The following is a 21,680-nucleotide window of genomic DNA, read 5'->3' as shown; positions in this document are numbered from 1 at the left end:
GGGTCCTGGTGCTGGCCACTGTGCTCAGTCCCCCTCACTGGTGCAAGGACTTCATCTCATCTCAGTTGCCAGGTAACCACCTGAGCATCATCCAGGTGTCCCCAGCAACTGTGCCATGCCAGCAGCTGCTGGCCACAGACACAACCAGGGCCAGGAAGATCCTGGGAAAGTGGAGGAAAGAGGCACCCAGGGGCTCATCCCCTGCCCATTTGCCTCTCCAACAGAGTGCCAAGGCCTCAGGCTTGCAGGGCAGCTGCTGGGCTGAGCTGGGAGAGGTGCAGTGCTGGGAGAGCCTGATCTGCCTGGGCTTTGCTGGGGCAGGCTGGAGCCATGGCCACCACGGAGGAAGAGGACCTGCTGGCCTATTTCCTTATGCAGTACAGGCAAAACCTCCTGACCCTGATCAGGTGAGGAGGCTGCTCCCCTGCCTCCAGCACTGCTGTGCTCTCATCTCCTCCAGCCTTCCTTCCCTCAACATGGCAAACTCCCATCCCTTACCTCCACCACTTAAGTCTCCTCTTGTACCTCCTTTCCCCAGCCCTGTTCCTCCCTGTAACACTTCCCTTGCTGTGCCAGAGGGATCCCTGCAGGGGAGGGATGTGGCTTCCATGCAGCCAGGTGGGATCTGAGATGCTGTTGGGCTGCCCAGCTCTGACAGCTCACCCAGGGTGGGGTAGATGGGTCACAGCACCCCAACACCATGGCCACCAGGTGGCCAAGAGGGCCAAGGGCATCCTGGCCTGCATCAGGAACAGTGTGGCCAGCAGGAGCAGGGAGGTCATTGTGCCCTGTGCTCAGCACTGGTTAGGCCACACCTTGAGTCCTGCGCCCAGTTCTGGGCTCCTCAGGTTAGGAAAGATGTTGAGATGCTGGAAGGTGTCCAGAGAAGGGCAACAAAGCTGGGGAGGGGTCTGGAGCACAGCCCTGGGAGGAGAGGCTGAGGGAGCTGGGGTTGCTTAGCCTGGAGAAGAGGAGGCTCAGGGGAGACCTTCTTGCTCTCTCCAACTCCCTGCAGGGAGGTTGTAGCCAGGAGGGGGTTGGTCTCTACTCCCAGCAAGCAGCACCAGAACAAGAGGACACAGTCTCAAGCTGTGCAGGGAGAAGTTCAGGCTCAAGGTGAGGAGAAAGTTGTTCCCAGAAAGAGTAATTGGCCCTTGGGATGTGCTGCCCAGGGAGGTGGTGGAGTCCCCATCCCTGGAGGTGTTCACAAAAGGCTTGGATGTGGCACTTGGAGCCATGGTTTGCTTGTCAGGAGGTGTTAGATGCTAGGGAATAGGTTGGACTTGCTGGTCTCTGAGGTCTTTTCTAGCCTGGTTGTTTCTATGACTCTATTCTATGCCCCAACCTGTAACCCTGAGGTGAACTTCTGTGGCAGGAAGCTCAAACTGACAGAGGAGGAGCCCCTGTCTTCCTTCATCCACCTCCAGGACAAGAAGAAAGAAGCCAAAGAGATGCAGAAGCTTGTGGAGGTGAAGGAAGAGGTGAGAAAGATGGGAGGCTGATGGGGCCTGGCTGGGAGGTGTTATGGGGTGGTGTTTTGGAGGGCAGCAGTGGGCAGGTGAGTGGCTCTGGGTGCAGGCAGCCTTCTCACGGTGGTTGTGGTGCTGCCAGGCCTTCAGGGAGAGGATGGAGCTCATTCTGCGCTGGTGGAAGGCCCTCTGTGTAGAGGAGGAGCAGATGAAACCCTATGTGGAGAAGGGAGAGAGGATTTTACAGGTACACCTCACCCTCAGCTGCACCACCACCTCCTCCCCTTCCCCAGGGAGACCACCTCTGGCCAAGCCTCCCCTGAGCCTGGAGGGCTGAGGAGCAGGACTGACAGGGCACAGGCATGTGGGAAACCCTTAGGAGAGAGCTTGTCCTGTCCCAGTGCCATCTCCTGAAGGCCCCAAACATTCCCCCAAGAGGAGCCTCAGCTTGTCCCCCCCAGGGACCTGGCCACAAGACCAAAGGGTCAGTGCAAGAGGGATGCTGCTGTTAGACAGGGGGGCAAAGGCTGCCAGGGGTGCCCCAGTCCTGCTCTCTGCGTTGTGAAGCTCTCTCCTCCCCGTGCTGCTGAATGACCCCAGCTCCATCTCGCCTGCCTTCCCCTCTGGGTGTGTGCTGATGGGGCAAACACCACCAGGACGAGGAGGTGCCAATCCGAGCTCTGCAAGATGCCACCAGAGAGAGGGAGAGGACCGTGCAGATGGAGAGTGAGCTCCTGAGAGCTAAGAGGGAGCTGGAAGCCCTGAGGAGACAGTACCTGAAGCACTGCCACACAGCAAGGAAGTACTCCATCTTCCACAGAAGTCTAGAGGATGTGGTGAAGATCTCACAGGTGAGTTTGGGTGTGAGGGACACAGAGCAGGGCCTCCAGGAGGGCCTCACATGGGGGCTAAAGCGAGGGGAGAGAGGGCAGGTCTAGGGATGGCAACACTGGGTCAAACCCAGGGACCTCAGATGGGATGGGCAGAGGTTCCCTGCAGCCAAGATGAGCCAAGGGGACCAGGGTTAGGGAAAAAGAACCAGAAAGGGAGATGAAGGCTTGAGAAAGGCAAAGAAAAAGTCCTGGAAGAGGGAAAAGCTCAGGGCTGAGGGAAGTGAGGACTCCTTGGTGCCACAGGTTCACATCTCATGGGTGGTTTGGGAGGAGTGAAAATCTGTCTGGGAATGAGAAGCTAGGCAGCTGTCCCCAGAGCTGTGCCCAGCCACCACTCCAGCTGTCTCTCCTGCTCCTGCAGGCCCTGCTCTGCCCCTTCCACCTCTGGCTGACTCAGTGCTGGTGGTTGCAGTTGTGCTTCCCTGCTCTGCCCCTTCCACCTCTGGCTGACTCAGTGCTGGTGGTTGCAGTTGTGCTTCCCTGCTCTGCCCCTTCCACCTCTGGCTGACTCAGTGCTGGTGGTTGCAGTTGTGCTTCCCTGCTCTGCCCCTTCCACCCCTGGCTGACTCAGTGCTGGTGGTTGCAGTTGTGCTTCCCCAAAGCACTGCTCACTGTGGGGGAGAGCTGCAACATCTTCCAGTGAAGGGGAAAAGGACCTGGGGGGTCCTACTGGATGGAAGGTTTGCCATGAGTCAGCAATGTGCCACTGCCATCCTGGGCTGGATTAGGAGGGCTGTGGTTAGCAGGTCAAGAGAGGTTCTTCTCCCCCTCTCCTCTGCCCTGGTGAGGCTGCACCTGGAGTATTGTGTCCAGTTCTGGGCCTCCTGGAGAGCTGGGCAGGAAGACATGGAATGAAGTTCAACAAGGGCAAGGGGAGAGTCTTGCACCTGGGAAAGAACAACCCCATGGAGCAGGAGAGGCTGGGGATTGACCTGCTGGAGAGCAGTGAAGGGAAAAAGGACCTGGGGGGTCCTGGTGGGTGGGAGGTTGGCTGTGAGCCAGCAATGTGCTCTGCTGGCCAAGAAGGCCAATGGCAACCTGGGGTGGATGAGAAGGGCTGTGGGCAGTAGGTCATGAAAAGTTCTCCTGCCCCTCTCCTCTGCCCTGGTGAGGCTGCATCTGGAGTATTGTGTTCAGTGCTGGGCCCCTCAGGTCAGGAAGGAGCTCAGGGAACTGCTTGAGAGAGTCCAGCACAGAGCCACAAAGATGCTGCAGGCAGTGGAACATCTTCCTCACAAGGAGAGCCTGAGGGAGCTGAGGGCTCTGTAGCTTGGAGAGGAGGAGCCTGAGAGGTGACCTCATTGCTGTTGCTAAAGCTGTGCAGGGTGAGTGCCCAGAGGCTGGAGCCAGGCTCTGCTGGGGGATGCCCAATGCCAGCACAAGGGGCAGTGGTGGAAGCTGAGGCAGAGGAAGTGCCATGGAAACAGGAGGAAAATGTTTTCCTGTGAGGGTGCCAGAGCCCTGGAGCAGGCTGCCCAGGGGGGTTGTGGAGTCTCCCTCTCTGGAGATATTCAAACCCCACCTGGATGTGTTCCTGTGTGACCTGCTCTGGGTGCTCCTGCTCTGGCAGGGGGGTTGGACTGGATGAGCTTCTGAGGTCTCTTCCAGCTCCCAACAGTCTGTGATTCTGTGATCTCTCCTTGCTCACAGCAGGGACATCTATGGGACAAGGACAGCTGTGGGACAGGGACAGCCTTGGGACAGGCACAGGGGATGTCACCATGCAGGACATGTGGTGATGCTCACACACCAGCTGGGGCAGGAAGAAGGGAAGGTCTCTCAGCTGGGGGAGGCATAGTCCCTGCTCAAGGCAGGGTGCCAAGCAGCATGAGGCTTGCAGTCATGAGGTGAAGGGAGGAGAGAGGGAGTGCTGACAAAAGGAGTCCTGTGTTGCAGTTTGAGGAGAGGCAGGAAATCATCTGGCGCTACAAGACACTGCTGAGGATGAGCAAGGACCTGCTGCAGTCACGACAGGAGGACAAGGAACTGGCTGCCCAAGCAGACATGCTCCTGAAGCAGCACAGAGAACAGATAGAAGCTGGCATCCTGCAGTACCAAAATGAGATGGAGCAGCTCCCAGAGTGTTTTGACCAGGCTCAGAAGGAAGTCTTCCTCTGGGTGAGGACGTGTGGGATGGGCAGGGGGAGATCTCCAAGGCCTGGCTGTGTTATGGGACAGCAGAGTGCCCAGGTGGCCAAGAGAGCCAATGGCATCCTGGGGTGCAGCAAGAAAAGTGTGGCCAGCAGGAGCAGGGAGCTCATCCTGCACTGTGCTCAGCACTGCTTAGGCCACACCTTGAGTCCTGTGTCCAGCTCTGGGCTCCTCAGGTTAGGAAGGCGGTTGAGATGCTGGAAGGTGTCCAGAGAAGAGCAACAAAGCTGGGGAGGGGTCTGGAGCACAGCCCTGGGAGGAGAGGCTGAGGGAGCTGGGGTTGCTTAGCCTGGAGAAGAGGAGGCTCAGGGGAGACCTTCTTGCTCTCTCCAACTCCCTGAAGGGAGGTTGTAGCCAGGTGGGGGTTGGTCTCTTCTGCCAGGCACCCAGCACCAGAACAAGAATATACAGTCTGAAGCTGTGCCAGGGGAGGTTTAGGCTGGAGGTGAGGAGGAAGTTCTTCCCAGCAAGAGAGATTGGCCACTGGGATGTGCTGCCCAGGGAGGTGGTGGAGTCCCCATCCCTGGAGGTGCTTAGGAAGAGCCTGGATAAGGCCCTTGGTGCCATGGTGTAGTTGATCAGATGGTGTTGGGTGATAGGTTGGACTTGATGATCTCTGAGGTCTTTATCCTCTCCTCTCTCCTCTCCTCTCCTCTCCTCTCCTCTCCTCTCCTCTCCTCTCCTCTCCTCTCCTCTCCTCTCCTCTCCTCTCCTCTCCTCTCCTCTCCTCTCCTCTCCTCTCCTCTCCTCTCCTCTCCTCTCCTCTCCTCTCCTCTCCTCTCCTCTCTGAACCTCTCTGAACCTCTCTGAACCTCTCTGAACCTCTCTGAACCTCTCTGAACCTCTCTGAACCTCTCTGAACCTCTCCTCTCTGAACCTCTCCGAACCTCTCCTCTCCTCTCTGAACCTCTCCTCTCCTCTCTGAACCTCTCCTCTCCTCTCCTCTCTGAACCTCTCCTCTCCCCCCATGCCTCCTGTCCCCTCTGCCCTCAGGAGACCTGCTGGGGCAGCTTCCAGGACCTCACTGCAGAGAAGACCCAGCGGCTGGGCTGCAGCAAGATGGCCATCCTCAACCTCTTCCAGATCACCAGATTGTGGATGGAAGTCAACCTCAATGTCCCAGCAGATGACAGCTGTGCACAGATGAGCATGGTAGAGCCAAGCCAGAGCCCTTCATCCCTGTCCTGGCAGTGCAGCAGTAATGACCCTCAGCTGCCCAAAGGGAGGGGAAAGTGCAGAGCCCAGCAGACATCTCCCCTTTCTCCTGGGCTCTCCCCTGGGCCTGGGCAATGAGCAGAGGACACCAAGCAAACCCCTCCTGCCTGAGCAGGGTGAGGGCTCCTGTGGGGGCAGAAGGAGAGGGAGCCAGCAGGGCTGGGGCAGAGGATACAGCAGGTACAGATCTTCCCATGGCCAAGGTCTGGTTTCAATCCCTCTGGCCTTGGGCTCAGTCTTGCCCTCAAAAGCCCATTCTGGTGGTGCAGGGCCAGCAAGCCAAGTGCCTTAACCCTCCTACTCAGTCAGGCTGGTGAAATCTGTGCTCCAAAGGAGCTCTCCTCTGCCTCCTGTTCCCATCCTAGATCTGAGCTCTGCCATCTCTCTTCCCCACCCCAGACTCAGCATCTTACTGAAGACATCAAAGACCTCTGCATGAAAGTGAAGCTGAGGAAACGGAGGAGACGCCGGCGAGCAGCTGCACCTCCAGAGCTGTGAAGGACACAGCCACACCACCTGCCCTGCCTGCAAAAGCTCAGCAGGGTGGGAGGGGAGGACTGGGGGCTCTGCAGCTGCTGTAGACTCCACCAAACCTCACACCAGTGGAGCTTCATGCCCTGCTGGCTCCTCTGTCCTGCAGAGCTGCTGATACCTTTTATGCTGTTAAAAAGAACCAAACCTTCCAGGGAGTCTCCTTGCTTCCTGGGAGGGTTGGAAACATCAGAGCAGCTCCATCCCACAGCTCCCCCCCACTGGGTGCCTCCTCTGGCAGATGGGATTCTGGTGGCAGGAGATAGTGCAGGCCTGCATGGAGTGGAGCCCCTCGGGACACCTGCGCTGCCATCCCTCAGGGATCAGTACTGGGAGCAGTGCTGTTCAATGGATTCATCAATCACCTGGCTGGGGGCACAGAGGGCACTGTCAGCAAGCCTGCTGCTGGCACCAAACTGGGTGGAGTGGCTGGCACAGGAAGGCTGTGCTGGAGAGCTGGGCAGGGAGACAAGGAATGAAGTTCAACAAGGGCAAGGGGAGAGTCTGACACCTGGGAAAGAACAACCCCATGGAGCAGGAGAGGCTGGGGACTGAGCTGCTGGAGAGCAGTGAAGGGGAAAGGACCTGGGGGGTCCTGGTGGGTGGGAGGATGACCATTAGCCAGCAATGTGCTCTGCTGGCCAGGAAGGCCAATGGCATCCTGGGGTGGATTAGGAGGGCTGTGGGCAGTAGGTTGAGAGAGGTCCTCCTGCCCCTCTCCTCTGCCCTGGTGAGGCTGCACCTGGAGTATTGTGTCCAGTTCTGGGCCACTCAGGTCAGGAAGGAGCTCAGGGAACTGCTTGAGAGAGTCCAGCACAGAGCCACAGAGCTGCTGCAGGCAGTGGAACATCTTCCTTAGGAGGAGAGCCTGAGGGAGCTGAGGGCTCTGTAGCTTGGAGAGGAGAAGCCTGAGAGGTGACCTCATTGCTGTTGCTAAAGCTGTGCAGGGTGAGTGCCCAGAGGCTGGAGCCAGGCTCTGCTGGGTGATGCCCAATGCCAGCACAAGGGGCAGTGGTGGAAGCTGAGGCAGAGGAAGTGCCATGGAAACAGGAGGAAGAGTTAAATCCCTGTGAGGGGCCAGAGCCCTGGAGCAGGCTGCCCAGGGGGGTTGTGGAGTCTCCCTTTCTGGAGATATTCAAACCCCACCTGGATGTGTTCCTGTGTGACCTGCTCTAGTTGACCCTGCTCTGGCAGGGGGATGGACTGGATGAGCTTCTGAGGTCCCTTCCAGCCCCTAACATTCTGTGATTCTGTGTCCCAGCAAAGCATGCAGGACAGGAATGTAGTCTCAAAGAGGGAGATGTGAGCTATCTGAGAGGGTTGTCACAGTGCTGGGGGGAGGACATGCCTGTGTTGCAGGAGGACTTGAGAGGTGTTCCACCAGCACAGCCAGCACAGCTGTGGATGTGGATGTCTCTGCACAGCTCTGTGCTGCATGCTAAACCTCACCTTCTCACCACCTCACTCCCTGGAATTGTGCCAGGGGAGGGTTAGGTTGGAGATGAGGAACAATTTCTTTGCTGCAGGAGTGGTCAGGGATTGGCAGAGGCTGCCCAGGGAGGTGGTGGAGTCCCCAGCCCTGGGGGTGTTCCAGAACCCTGTGGCCATGGCACCTGGGGCCAAGGTTTGGTGGCCATGGTGGGGTTGGGTTGCTGGCTGGAGTGGGTGATCTCAGAGGGCTTTGCCAACCCAAACAAGCCCTATGGTTCTGTGATTCCATGACTCTCCCTCAGGCTGCTGGGAAAAGTGTGGAGAATGGACAAGGTGAGGCTCAACCAGGCAAAGCTACTGCACAGAGCATTTAGCTCTGTGCTCATTTTGAGGGCCCACAGGGTGAATGCAGAACAAGAGGAGCAAAAATGGCTTTGGAGATACACTGTGGAGGTCAGGCCAGGCTCAGAGTTTTGGGGGAGGCTCTTTTGATGGATCAAGGACACAAGATTGCAGATTTGGAAGTGAAAGGCCTTGGACTGTATGGCCTCAGAAGTCTTTATCAACCAAACCATCCTGTGAAAGACATTAGGAGGAGGCTGGGAAGACACTGGCACAGGCTGCCCAGGGAGGCTGTGGCTGCCCCTCCCTGGAGGTGTTGAAGGCCAGGCTGGATGAGGCCTGGAGCAGCCTGGGCTGGTGGGAGGTGTCCCTGCCCATGGCAGGGGGCTGGAGCTGGCTGATTTTGAAGGTCCCTTCCAACCCAAACCCATTCTGGGATTCTGTGATGCTTTAATGATTCTGTGATCACCTGCTCTTGCTCCCATCTCTCCAGCACTTACTCCTGTCTGCAGGCAGTGGATTCAGCTGATGTATCTTCTAGAAGAGTCTGAACCCATCTGGTCCATCTTCCCAACACCTGGGGGTTGCTCAAGGACTTGAGCCCTTCCTTGGAGAGTGAGGAAGGCCCAGGTTAACCCCCTCCCTTTCCCAGATCTGTGCTCTCATCAGTGACAAGGGAAAAGGTGGAGCCCAGAGCTGGTGCTGGCTGCTTGTCTGGGCAGCAGGTGAAGGATGAGCTGCAGGTGGGACACTGAGTGCAGAGCCTGAGGTGCAGAGGATGCTCCCTCTGTGCCTTTGCTACCTCTGCAGGCTGCAATTCATAACCCAGCAAGAAGCACAGTACCAGAGGTACCATAGGTACCATAGGGGCACCATAGGGGTGCCACAGGTGTACCATAGGTGCACCATAGACACCATAGGTGTACCATAGGCACCAGAGGCCAGGTCTCAGCAAGAACTCATCCAGGAAAACTGATTTCCCAGCTTCAGCTTGCATTGGGTTGGAAGGGATCCTCCAAGGGCATCTTGTCCAACCCCCTGCAGGCAGCAGGGACACCTCCAGCCACAGCAGGCTGCCCAGGGCCACAGCAAGGCTGATCCTGAATGTCTCCAGGGATGAGGCCTCAACCACCTCCCTGGGCAGCCTGTTCCAGTCTCTCCCCACCCTCACTGTGCAGAGCTTCCTCCTGATGTCCAACCTAAACCACCCCTGCTCCAGTTTCAAGCCACTGCTTCTCGCCTTATCCCCTCAGGCTCTTCTAAACAGTCCCTCCCCAGCCTGCCTGGGGGTGCTCTTCAGATACTGAAGTGCAGCTGGACTACTGAAGCTTAGTGAGTTAGCCTCCAGCAGCAGAAGCTGGCCCTGTGCAGTGCTGTGAGAGACTAAAAGCTTGTCTCTCCTGGTGTGACTCCACAAAGATAAAACCACTTGCTGCTTGCCCAGACAAGAGCTGATGTGTGCTGGGCAGAGCCACTGGGAGGACTCTTGGAAGGTGCCAAGATAACCTTGCTCACTGGGCCACAGCTGGCCTGACAGCAATGGACCCAGGCCACCCTGGGGAATATGCACGAGACATCTCCACCCATCAAGTACGCTGGGAAGGGTGAGACAGTGGATTCACCACCTGCCTCCTGATGTGTAAGGAGTGTGGGGGCAGGCAGATGGAGAAGGAGGAGGCAGAGCTGCCCCCTTCATCCAGCCCCCTGCCCAAACACACAGGAATGCACAGAGAGATTGCCTGGGGAGCCATACCTGGATCCTTGCCTGAGGATGATTGCCTGGCCCCTGAATTCCTGAGGGACAATACTTGGGCACATAGCTAAGGACTAAAAACTGTATAAAAGACTGGCTTGGCAGAAGAGAAATGGAGAACCACAAACACAGATGAAGGAAACCACAGGAGAAGGACAATGCTGCTGAGAAGGAAAGCAGGAGAGAAGGGAAAGGCTGAGACAGTGCTGCTCCGGGGAAAGGAGGCCCTGGAGCCTGGAGGAAGCAGACTGAACCCTCTCTCCATGTCCTAAATTCTGCCTGCTGCAACTCATGGAGCTGAAGAGGCTGCAACTCATGGAGCTGAAGAGACCCAGCTACAGACCCAGGCTGCTCAGAGGACCACAGCTCTTCCCCAGCCAAAGCCTCAGCAGCCTTTCTCTACAGACCCAGGCTGCCCAGAGGACCACAGCTCTTCCCCAGCCAAAGCCTCAGCAGCCTTTCTCTACAGACCCAGGCTGCCCAGAGGACCACATCTCTTCTCCAGCCAAAGCCTCAGCAGCCTTTGTCTCCAGACCCAACATCTCCTGCAGCACCTTTCCTCCACAGACTCAAACTGTCTTGGGGGGATGAGGGGTGTGGTAATATCATTTCTTTCCTCTTCTCTCTCGTCTCTCCCTCCCTCTCTATTTTCTCCTTCTGCCCTTCTTATGTCCACTTTATTTTCCACTTTATTTATGTAATCAATAGCCTAGCTGTTGATATGTTGGCCTGGTTTGTGCCTCTCAGTTCACAACACAGGAACATTCGATAAGAACTGAGTCTCTTTCCCTCTCCTGACCGAGACAAGTGCCTTCAGCAACGCCAGGGCAGAAGCAGGCACCAGAGTGAAGGCTTCCGTGGCAGAGGCAAGGGCAGTGCCTGCTGCTCAGCTGCTCTGTGGGGAAGAAGAGCTCCTTCCTCTTGGAAAGCCTGCCATGTAAGTGCAGTGTAGGCCCTCATGTTCTCCTGACTTGCTCTCCAGAGCAGTGGGAGGTGAGTGGCAGTTGAGGTTTCAGCTGGTGAGGAGCAGCAGCAGCTGGCGCAGGTTGCTGCAGCCACCGAGTGCCCACACAGGAGTGATGTAATTATGCTTCCTCCATAGAGCTGGGATAATAGCTGTCAGGGAATGGCAAGAGTGGGCTGCTCCTCAAGGGAAGGAGCTCAGGTGACAGCAAAGCAGGCAGCAGGATGCCCTCACCGGCAGGTTGCAGCCCCCATGGTGTGTGAGCAAGAGCAGAGGGGCTCATGGCTGTGTCCAGTGATGTCCTCACTGCCTTGCAGTGGTGCCCCTGCCCATGGCAGGGGGGTGGGAACTGGATGACCCTTGAGGTCCCTTCCAACCCTAGCAGTTCTATGATTCTGTGATTCTATGACTCTGTGAAGCAGGTCCAAGGTGAAGATCTGAAATCAAGTCAGCAAGGCAAGGTGGGACTCAGGCAGGAACAAGGCTGGGCAGAGGCTTACTGCAAGGCAGGGACAAAGGGTGAGAGTCTAAACACAAATGGAGCTCCTGAGCAGAGCAGAGGAAGCTCCAGGGAAGCTCCACAGAGTTCCTTCTCAGTCTTTGCCTCTCCAGCAGTCTGACCCCAGGAAGCATGGCTGGCATCAGGGCTGACCTTGAGCAGGGACAATCAGGCCCCTGGCAGGTGGAGAAGGGGTCACAGAGCCTGTGAGAGCACCAAGAGCCCTGCCCTTCACATCTGCTGTCAGTGGGCTGAAAACTGCCATTTGGCAGCGTGGTAGGAGCCCAGGGTTGTGTCCTGATGGAGTGACAATGAAACCAGGACTGTGCTCAGGGCTCTGCTCCACTTGCTGTGTGTGTGCACAGTCTGCTCCAAGGACCACAGGCTGCAAGGAAGAAAGAGATGTTCAGTCAGAGGGGCCCAGGGGATAAGTGACAGAGCTGGGAAGGGGTTGGTTCCTTACCCATTGGCCATCCAGGAGGGATGTTCTGTGTTCTGTTGCCACATCAACAGTGTGGGACACAGATAGGATCTGAGGGGTGTGGGAGTAAGAGGGATGAAGAAGACATGGGGTAAGGGTGAGTGGGAGGCTTTCCCTTGCCTTTGACAGTGTCTGAGGGTCTGCAGTGGCTCCTTGCACAGGAAGGACTTCCCACAGACCCCTTCCTGCTGCCTTGTCTGGGCTCCTTCCCCAGCAAGCAGACACCTTCAGACTGGCTGCAGTCTCCCCCATGTCTGGGACCATGGAGGTGACCTTGAGAGGCAGGTGGAGAGCACTTCAGCCTGGTGTAAGTCAGTGTCTGAGTGGGAAGCAAATGCATTGTGGTGGTGTTTGCAGGGAGTTATCCAGTCCTCAGCCTCACAGCTGGGCCTCATGAGGACCATGTCACCTCCCAGGAGACAGCAGCTCTCCGTGCCAGGGCTGGGTGTGAGAGCCTTCAGCCCACAGCCAGCAGCATCCTCAGGGCCTGGCCTTGCTTGCTGCTCTCCAGAAGAGACAAAAAGCCAAGCAGGGGAGTGTGAAGCTTGCTGAGGCCCTCAGGGGGCCTGGAGAAGGTTGGTAAATGTCTTGTAGAGGCACAAGTGACGACACCAAGGGCTGCTGCCTGCACTGGGAAAGCCAACCCATGACTCATCCCAGCAGAGCCGATGCTGTGCCCTTGCCTCTCCTCTTGGCAGTGACACATCCAAGGGGACCAGGAGCACTCACATCCATCCTGAGAGGTGACTCAGCTGTCCCCTCTCCTTCTGCCCACAGCCACCTCCTCAGCCCTTCTGGTGCCTCTCCCTGGTAGCAGCTGAAGGGAGAGGAGCAGCTCTGCCCTGCCGCTGAGCAGGACAGGGAGGCTGCAGCTCTGAGCCTGCTGCTCAGCAAGTGACAGGCTGGGGCCAGGGTTGTCTCCAGGCTGGGCTCATGGGGAGGGCAGAATGCTGGCCCAGGGCTGCTGAAGTCCTTTGGATGCTGAGAACTGGCCAGTTTGGAGACTTGACTCTTGACTGGGTGCCTGAGCTAAGCTCCTCCGAGGATCTTTCAGCACAGGACAGGAGGTTGATGGGACCCAGGGGTCTGACCAGGCACCTTCTGACCTGCTGCAATGGGCTCTGTTGCTTCCATTCAGCAGGCTGGGCCTGGCAGTGTCCACCTGTCACCCAAGACAGATGCATGCCCTGTAGCTCTACCCAAAAGCCAAGGTGAAGATTTCTGCTCCTGACCAGGTCCTGAGATCCTACTTGCCCCTCCTTAGCCCCACCAGCCCTTACTCTACTGAACAGGAAGGTGCAGCAGGTGTGGATGCTGCTCTGCAGCTTGGTTCTGTGGCCCCAACCATGTCCCCCCCCAGGGAAACACCTGGGTTTAGGAGGTCAGAGACCAGCAACTGAAGATATTGAGGTGCCAGACCATGTCCAGGGAAGGGCAACAAAGCTGGGGAAGGGTCTGGAGAACAGGGCTGGGGAGGAGCAGCTGAGGGAACTGGGGGGGTTAGTCTGGAGGAGAAGAGGCTGAGGGGAGACCTCATTGCTCTCTGCAGCTCCCTGGGAGGAGGTCAGAATGAGGTAGGGGTTGGGCTCTTCTCCCTAGTCTCAGGTGATAGAAGGCAAGGAAATGGCCTGAAATTGTGCCAGGGGAGGGTTAGGTTGGAGAGGAGGAAAAATGTCTTTGCTGCAGGAGTGGTCAGGGACTGGCAGAGGCTGCCCAGGGAGGTGGTGGAGTCCCCAGCCCTGAAGGTGTTCACGAAAGGTGTGGCCATGGCACCTGGGGCCATGGTTCAGGGGCCATGCTGGGGTTGGGTTGAAGGCTGGACTGGGTGACCTCAGAGGGCTTTTCCAGCCCAGAGAATTCTGTGCTTCTGTAAGTGAAACCTGGGGAGATGTTTTGCCTTTGCTTATGTGCCATTCATGCCACACCAGCAGGGCATAGACAGCAGATCTCCCCCGGTGCAGAGTCCTTAGCCAGCCCTGAGCAAGCCATACTCGAGAGCCAGATCACCAGGAGGCACTGCAAATAACCCTTCTTCCACCGCGGATCTGGATGGAAGCTGGGGGCAGGCTTCTGCTGTGAGGCCAGGCTGAGAGTTGGCCTTGGGCAGCCTGGAGAAGAGAAGGCTCCAGGGAGACTTTCTGGTGGCCTTGTAGTGCTTCAAGGGCTGAGCAGAAAGCTGGGGACAGAGTTTTGAGCAGGGCCTGTGGTGACAGGATGAGGAAGGATGGCTTGAAACTCAAAGAGGGAGATTGAGACTGGAGAGAAGGAAGAAATGTTTGTCCCTGAGGGTGGTGAGAGCCTGGCCCAGGCTGCCCAAGGAGGTGTGAGCTGCCCCATGGCTGGAAGCATTGCAGGTCAGGTTGTTTGGGGCTGTGAGCAGCCTGCTGTGGTTGGGGATGCCCCTGCTGGGTGCAGGGGGTTGGCCTGGATGAGATTTCTTGAGCAAAGAGAAGCTGATGTGCCTTGTGATGCCTTGGGATGTGGAAGTAAAGCCTACAATGACCTCACCAGGGGCTCAGGTCAGTGACAGTTCTACACCAAGCAAGTTGTTTGGTGCTGCCAGGCTGCCTTCTCCTCGGGCTACCACAGGCTCTGGCTTTGCTTGCTGTGGGATTTGTGGGGCTGGGGTCTTCTCTTCTCTTTTTCAGCAAGACATCTTTTCCTTGGCACAGAGAGCAGCTGAGTCAAACATTGGCTACATCTACAGACTGTTTTGCCTCTTGCTGATGGCAGATCCCCAGCAGACCCAGACGTCTGTGTTGTTTCATCTGGACTCTGTCAACATCTCCTCCGCAGCAGCCTGCCGCTCCGCCAGCGCGGGCATGAGCTGGCACTGCTGCTGCTCACTGCTGAGCTCTCTGCCCCAGCACTGATGGTGGGATTCCCACTGCAGGGCTCTCTGCCAGCTGCAGAGAGGCCATTGTGTAGTCCAAGTGACAGAGACATGCTGTGGCACACAGCTTGGCTCTGCAGGAGGGCACTGACAGCTCCAGGTGCTTCAGGATGCCCCTCTGGAGACCTGCTCTCAGGCACCGTGGCAGTTTTAGGCTAGGCCTTTAAAACTCTTCACAGATCTTGAGCAGAGAAGTAGTAAAATGCCAATAAATCCCTGCTGGGGGTGAAAAGGAGAATAAAGATTGTTCTGGAGCAGGCTGCCCAGAGAGGCTGTGGAGTCTCCTGGTGTGGAGAGCTTCCAAGCCCAGCCCCTGCAGCTCGATGCCATCTGTCCCCTTGTCCCTGGCCATGTTTCACCCCCCCAGTCCCAGCAGCCTTGGTCAAGGTTGCCACAGGCAGTGCCTGATGCCAGCAGTGTGGCAGGTGCCCTGCCAGCCCCAGAGGGCTCAGCATCAGCAGGCAGCCCTTGGGGGCCGAGCCTGCTTCCCTCCCTGCCCAGGTGCCATGGGCAGCCCTGAGCCCCATGGGCTCGCTGCTGCCAGGCACTCAGAGCTGCCTGTGTCACGCAGGACCTGCACAGCCCTGGTTCCATAGCACCCCGACAGCACTTGCAGAGAGACGGAGGGAGCCCTGGGCAGGGCAGGAGCTGTGGAGGGGCAGGGAGCCCTGGGCAGGGAGTCCTGGGCAGGGAGCTCTGGGGAGGGCAGGGAGCCCTGGGCAGGGAGCTCTGGGCAGGGCAGGGCAGGGAGCCCTGGGCAGGGAGCACTGGATAGGACAAGGCAGGGAGCCCTGGGCAGGGAGCACTGGATAGGACAAGGCAGGGAGCCCTGGGCAGGGAGCTCTGGGGAGGGCAGGGAGCTCTGGGGAGGGCAGGGAGCTCTGGGGAGGGCAGGGAGCCCTGGGCAGGGAGCTCTGGATAGGACAAAGCAGGGAGCTCTGGGCAGGGAGCCCTGGGCAGGACAGGGTAGGGAGCTCTGGGCAGGGAGCTCTGGACAGGACAGGCAGCAGTGCAGGGGCACGTCTGGCTCGGCAGAGGCAGCCCCTAAGCCTCAGCTCACGGTGCTGCCCCAGCAGCAGACACAGAGGGGATCTTTGCTCCGCCTCCGCCAGGGGAAGCCACAAGCGGCAAACCCCAGCAGGACCCAAAGGAAGTGCAGGGATGAGCCAGAGCCTGGTGTGGAGAAACAGAAACAAACCTAATGGTGGAAAAGAGAAACAAAAGTGTTCACAGATACAGAAACTTACTGCTGCTCAGCCTGGAGAGGAGAAGGCTCTGGGGAAACCTCAGAGCAGCTTCCAGTGCCTGAAAGGAGCTAAGGAGAGCCAGGAAGAGACTTTTGACAAGGGCTGGGAGTGAGAGCATGAGAGGCAATGAGGGTTTGAGTGGATGTGTCGGGCTTGAGAGGATGTGTTGGGCTTGAGAGGATGTGTTGGGCTTGAGAGGATGTGTTGGGTTTGAGAGGATGTGTTGGGCTTGTGTGTATGTGTTGGGTTTGAGAGGATGTGTTGGGCTTGAGAGGATGTGTTGGGCTTGAGTGGATGTGTTGGGCTTGAGTGGATGTGTTGGGCTTGAGAGGATGTGTTGGGCTTGAGAGGATGTGTTGGGTTTGAGAGGATGTGTTGGGCTTGAGAGGATGTGTTGGGTTTGAGAGGATGTGTTGGGCTTGTGTGTATGTGTTGGGTTTGAGAGGATGTGTTGGGCTTGAGAGGATGTGTTGGGTTTGAGAGGATGTGTTGGGCTTGTGTGGATGTGTTGGGTTTGAGAGGATGTGCTGGGCTTGAGTGGATGTGTTGGGTTTGAGAGGATGTGCTGGGCTTGAGAGGATGTGTTGGGTTTGAGAGGATGTGTTGGGCTTGAGAGGATGTGTTGGGTTTGAGAGGATGTGTTGGGCTTGAGAGGATGTGTTGGGTTTGAGAGGATGTGTTGGGCTTGAGAGGATGTCTTGGGCTTGAGTGGATGTGTTGGGTTTGAGAGGATGTGTTGGGTTTGAGAGGATGTGTTGGGCTTGAGAGGATGTGTTAGGTTTGAGAGGATGTGTTGGGCTTGAGAGGATGTGTTGGGTTTGAGAGGATGTGTTGGGCTTGAGAGGATGTGTTAGGTTTGAGAGGATGTGTTGGGCTTGAGAGGATGTCTTGGGCTTGAGTGGATGTGTTGGGCTTGAATGGATGTGTTGGGCTTGAGAGGATGTGTTGGGCTTGTGTGGATGTGTTGGGTTTGAGAGGATGTGTTGGGCTTGAGAGGATGTGTTGGGCTTGAGAGGATGTGTTGGGCTTGAGAGGATGTGTTGGGCTTGAGAGGATGTGTTGGGCTTGAGAGGATGTGTTAGGCTTGAGAGGATGTGTTGGGCTTGTGTGCAGCAGGGCTGGGGAGGGAGCCTGGGGCTGTGGCATGGCTCAGGGAAGAAGCTTCCAGAAGCTTCCTGCCCGGCAGACAGGGAGGTGGTGGAGTCCCCATCCATGGAGGTGTTCAAGAGGGGATTGGATGTGGCACTTGGTGCCATGGTCTAGTCATGAGGTCTGTGGTGACACGTTGGACTTGTTGATCTTTGAGGTCTCTTCCACCCTTAGTGATACTGAGTGATACTGTGTGAGCTGCCAATGGCCAGGGCAGAGGCAGTCAGCACCTCCGAGCGGACAGCGCTGCCGCAGCCTCCACGGCCGAGAGCACTGCAGCCCAGGGCAGGGACTGCTGCTTGGAGCAGGGTGTGCAGCGCTGGCTCCTGGGGCAGGGACGGCAGCGCTGCTGCCGGCGAGGAGTGTCAGGAGCTTTCCTCGTGAAGAGGAAGGACCAGCAACCTGCTCTGGTGTGCGGTGTCCCTGCCCATGGCAGGGGGGTTGGAACTGGCAGATCCTGGAGGTCCCTTCCAGCCCTGACAATTCTGTGAGGCCTGAGAGATGTGGCACAAGCAGCTCCCTTCTGTCCACTTGCTCCAGCGCACATCCCTGAGTAGCTGCACGAAGCACTTCAGAGCAGCCCTGGGTCCATCCCCTGGCCCAGCTCTGCTGCCCAAAGGTGGCCTCTGAACGCTCACAGCCCAAGGAGGCTGTGGGGCAGGCTGCAGCAGGATTTGCCCAAAGGAGCTGATTTCAGGGGCAGGGAAGCTCTCTTCAAGCTGTCATGGGGAATGGCACTGAGGAGCTGACTCCTCTCAGGCCTGCTGCCGGGGCTGTGGGCCCTAGGGTCTGTATAACAGAGGGGAGCTGCAGCAGCACTGGGGCTCAGCCTGGCTCCGGTTGCCTCTCTCCAGCTGCCCTCTCTCTCCCCGCAGGGAAGGAGCTGGTGCTGTTCATCCGCCCAGCGGCACAGAGCTGCGAGCCCGAGTGCCTCAGCCAGGAGCTGGACGCCTTTGAGATGCAGGACATCCTCTGTGGCTGCGAGTGCTGCCTGCAGCCTCGCTTCTCCGTGCTCTCCACCGACAGCGGCATCGAGAGAGACCTGCCCCTGCCGGCCGAGGACTCCCTCCCCCCCAGCCCGGAGCCGGAGCACTCCCGGCTGCACAGGAAGGGGGGCATGAGAAAGAAGCCCTCTCCCCTGGAGAGCGTGGCCTTCCTGCAGGCTGGCTGCAACGGGGCTGGGCTGAAGCCCCCAGGGAAGCTGCAGAGGAGAGCTGCCCCCGCCCCGGGGCCCGCAGCCCTGCTCCAGAGGCTGCACACTGCCCGCATCCTGCTGCTGGGGGACGACCGCATCCTGGGGCGCCTGGCCCGAGCCTACCACTCCCTCAGGTACCTTGGTGGCCGCAGCCTCTTCGGCTCCGGGCGCCTGGCGGAGGGCAGCAGGGAGCGGGGGCTTTGCTCTGCAGCCTCTTGAAGCAGCCCAGATGGGAGCCCAGCCCCAGCCCAGCCCCCGGGGCGAGCTGGGGCCCAGCTCTGCACCCAAATGCCTCTGACTTGACTGGCTGCAGGGAAGGGTTTGCTTCTGCTGCCCCGAGGGGTGCCCAGGCTGAGCTTTGCCCTTCTGCCCGTGGGATGGGGTCAGTGAACAAGAGATGAGGCAAGAGATTGTTCCTATCAGAAGGCAAAAGCCCTGAAGCAAAGCTGTTGTGCAGGTGGATCTTCCCAGCTGCTCCACCTGGGCCAGCAGAGCAGCCTGGGCTGGGGCTGGGCTGCAGTGCAGGCAGCAGCCTGGGGAGCAGGGCTGGTGCAAAGAGGACAACCAGTCCCAGCCAAGAGCTGGCCTACAGGTTGGACTGGCTGCAGGGAAGGGTTTGATTCTGCTGGCCCAAGGGGTGCCCATGCTGAGCTTTGCTCTTCTGTCCATGGGATGGACTGGAGGCCTGGAGCAGGCTGCCCAGAGAGGTTGTGGAGTCTCCTGGTGTGGAGAGCTTCCAAGCCCAGCTGGGCACTGTGCTCCTGGGCAAGCTGCTGTGGGTGCCCTGCTTTGGCAGGGGGCTTGGACTGGGTGATTTGCAGAGCTCCCTTCCAACCCTTACCATCCTGTGTGAGTCTGTGACAGCCCATGAGACCCTGCAGTGCGCAGGCCTGCCTGTCCTCTTCCTCCTCCTGGGAGCACTTGGGAGCTGGGCTACTGGAGACAGTGAGTCAGGAGGCCAAGAGCATGGAAGCTGCAGCCAGACTCCCTTCAGATCCACATAGAGAAGACATTTGATGTTCCACAGCCCTCCTGTGATGCTTGGTGGGACAAAAGGCTGTCACCAGTGAACAAATACATCAGAAGTGTTCAGCACTCTGAGCATCAAAGGACATCAACCCATGGAGGCTGTTTCTTGCCTCTGCAAAGATTCCCCAGCCTGGCTCTGAAGTGCAATGTTAGGTCAGGAGCCAGAAATGGAAGGGTTGGACCTCCAGCTGCCCTGTGCTCTGCAGTACCAGTGGCTCCAGCCTGACCTTTTACCATCTTCTTTCTTCTCCAAGCACCTTCCTGTGCCACAGCCTGAGACATCTCTCTGCAAAAGATCCCAGGTGGGGAAAGGATCTGCAAAGCAAACCTTCCAGCAGACATTTATTTGTATGAGTTGCAACCAATGCAGATGGAACAGGGAGGCTCCTGTGTGCTGCACACCTTTGCCATCAGTTCAAACAGGGGTCACCTACCCTGCTGTGCCCAGGCCAGGAGCTGTCTCCTTCTGCACACCCAGCCACACAAACACAGCCAGCCAACACTGATCAAACCAGGCCAGCACCTTGCCCACCCCCCTCCCCAGCCAATCTCCCTGCTCAAGCACCCCCAGGCTGAGGTCCTGGGGCTTTGTGGGGTGAAAGTAGGGATGGGTTAGGGGAAGGGAGCAAGTTTTGGGTCAAGAGCTCTTCTTTGCCTTTGGCTCCATCTCAGTCCAACCATCCAAGGTGGCTCAGTTGCTCACCCTTCCCAAGCAGGCTCAGGGGAAGGCAAAGACACTGAGAAGAGTCTCCTAGGGGTGGAGGCTTTGGTTTGGGTGGAGCAAAGCACACAGCTGTGGTGCACCACCCGTGGGGCACTGCAGAGTGACCAAGCAAAGCAGCCCCTGCAGTTTGTGGAAGAGCAGGGAGTGAGTGACCCAGTCTGTCCTGTCAGCTCCAGGATGGATGGTGCTGATGATGGCCACAGCCACCCTGCCTGGACAGCAGCCCCAGCTCTCTGCTGCACCTCACTGCACCACACAGGCTTGGCAGGGCAGAAAGGAGCAATCAGGGCCTTCGTTTGCCCCTGTGGCCTGCAGGGTGCTCCTCCAGCCCACACTGAAGCCTCTCCCAAGCAAGAAGAGCAGCAGGACCTGGCAGGTGGTGGCTGGAGGATGCTGGGGGATGTGAACCATAAACAGGCCACAGGAACAGGCTTCAGAGTGAGACCACTCAAGTCAGCTCTGAGGTGACAGGAACCCAACCAGGGTCACATCTGCTAGAGATGACCTTCTGTCGTGCTGAGCACTGCCCTGGGAACGTGCAGAGGGACTGCTTTAGGCTGTGGAAGGTCTCTGTGGGGAGGGGATTGCTCAGCAAGGACAAGTGAGAGGAGACCTCCTTGCCAAGGCTAGAGAGCAGGCTCCCACACACTGAGCTTCCTGGCAGTGCTGATAAAGAAGTGCAGGAGGAGCATGGACCTGCCTGGGGCATTGCACTAAGAGGGATCCCCCCTGCAGTGTGTTTTATAAGGATGAAGGTGCTGCTAGGTGCCATGGGAAGAGCCAAAGGGGTTGGAGCCATCTCGCTGGCATGCGCATGTCAGACAGTGACCCAAGCAGCAGAACCATCTCAAGCCCCTCCAGCAGCTGGCAGCAGGACTGAGCTGGACTGAGCACTTTGGCCAGCATGCAGCCAGAGCTCTTGAGCAGCCACCCAAGTGGGAGGCCTCCCACAGCAGCCTCCAGGGCAGCAGGGCAGGAAGGAGGGGAGATGGCAGAGACATTCAGTCAGTGAGCAAGAGCCCCTGCCCTGCTGTGCTGGCATGAGCAGCTCTGTGCCACCTCAGCAGGGGTGGGTGATCAGAAGGGACAGCAGGAACTGAGGCTCAGGGTGACCTCAGGGTCTCAGCAGCCTCCTACATGGCACTCTATGTTCAGCTCCTGGTGCCAAGCCCAGGGGTGCTGGCTGGGGCACTGGAGGGCAGGACTGAACGGCCTCCTGGCAGGGAGTCTCTCTCACCTGCTGTCTCCACCTTCCCTGCCACCTCTCCTGGCTCCTCTTTGGTTTTCATCTCCTCCTGTGTGTTCCTCTGTTCTTGTGAATTCTGCCTCTTTGCCTTGGAGCTGAGAAGTGAATCCAGCAGCAGTGAGGTGTGGAAAGCAACTCCTCTGCCCATAGTCCCACACAGCAGCTCTGTGCCCAAGTGAGAGCTTCACAGGAGGGAGCCCTGCATTCAGCTGGCTCTGGGCACAGCTCTCCACAGCCTGCTCAGCCCTCCCCAGAGCCACAGAGCACCTTGCAATCCACCTGATGCCAGCCCAACGAGACCCAGGCCAGAGAGATTCCCCACCAGGAGTCCTCAGGAGTCATCCCATGGAGACTCAGGTGGTGGCCCAAGGTTAAGGATGAGACATCCTCTGTGGCCACAGCCTGGCTTGGATGGAGGAGCACAATGTTCTCCAAACATCAGCTCCCAGTGCTGTGCTTATTACTCTC

General features: G+C 58.0%; 1 protein-coding gene across 1 annotated transcript; it reads left to right on the top strand.

The window, feature by feature from the left end:
- The first annotated feature begins 330 nt into the window (after nucleotides 1-330).
- On the top strand, nucleotides 331-6,322 carry CCDC42 (coiled-coil domain containing 42). The gene is made up of 7 exons (XM_068151733.1): nucleotides 331-407; nucleotides 1,376-1,481; nucleotides 1,612-1,716; nucleotides 2,126-2,320; nucleotides 4,259-4,480; nucleotides 5,507-5,665; nucleotides 6,128-6,322. Exons 1-7 carry the CDS (start codon nucleotides 331-333, stop codon nucleotides 6,224-6,226), a joined length of 963 nt encoding a protein of 320 aa, XP_068007834.1. The 3' UTR covers nucleotides 6,227-6,322.
- The last annotated feature ends 15,358 nt before the right edge of the window (nucleotides 6,323-21,680 follow it).

The sequence above is a fragment of the Melanerpes formicivorus genome, unplaced genomic scaffold (genome assembly GCF_026170545.1).
Source record: "Melanerpes formicivorus ecotype bairdi unplaced genomic scaffold, bMelFor1.0.p_v2 SCAF_21, whole genome shotgun sequence".
Taxonomy (NCBI): Eukaryota; Metazoa; Chordata; class Aves; order Piciformes; family Picidae; genus Melanerpes; species Melanerpes formicivorus.
This window is presented reverse-complemented; position numbering and strand designations above follow the sequence as displayed.

Excerpts from the sequence above, each read along its gene's own strand:
- CCDC42 (XM_068151733.1), top strand. The coding sequence starts at position 331 with ATGGCCACCACGGAGGAAGAGGACCTGCTGGCCTATTTCCTTATGCAG. Across the intron at positions 1,482-1,611 it reads TTGTGGAGGTGAAGGAAGAG|GCCTTCAGGGAGAGGATGGA; the intron begins GTGAGAAAGATG and ends TGGTGCTGCCAG. Across the intron at positions 2,321-4,258 it reads ATGTGGTGAAGATCTCACAG|TTTGAGGAGAGGCAGGAAAT; the intron begins GTGAGTTTGGGT and ends CCTGTGTTGCAG.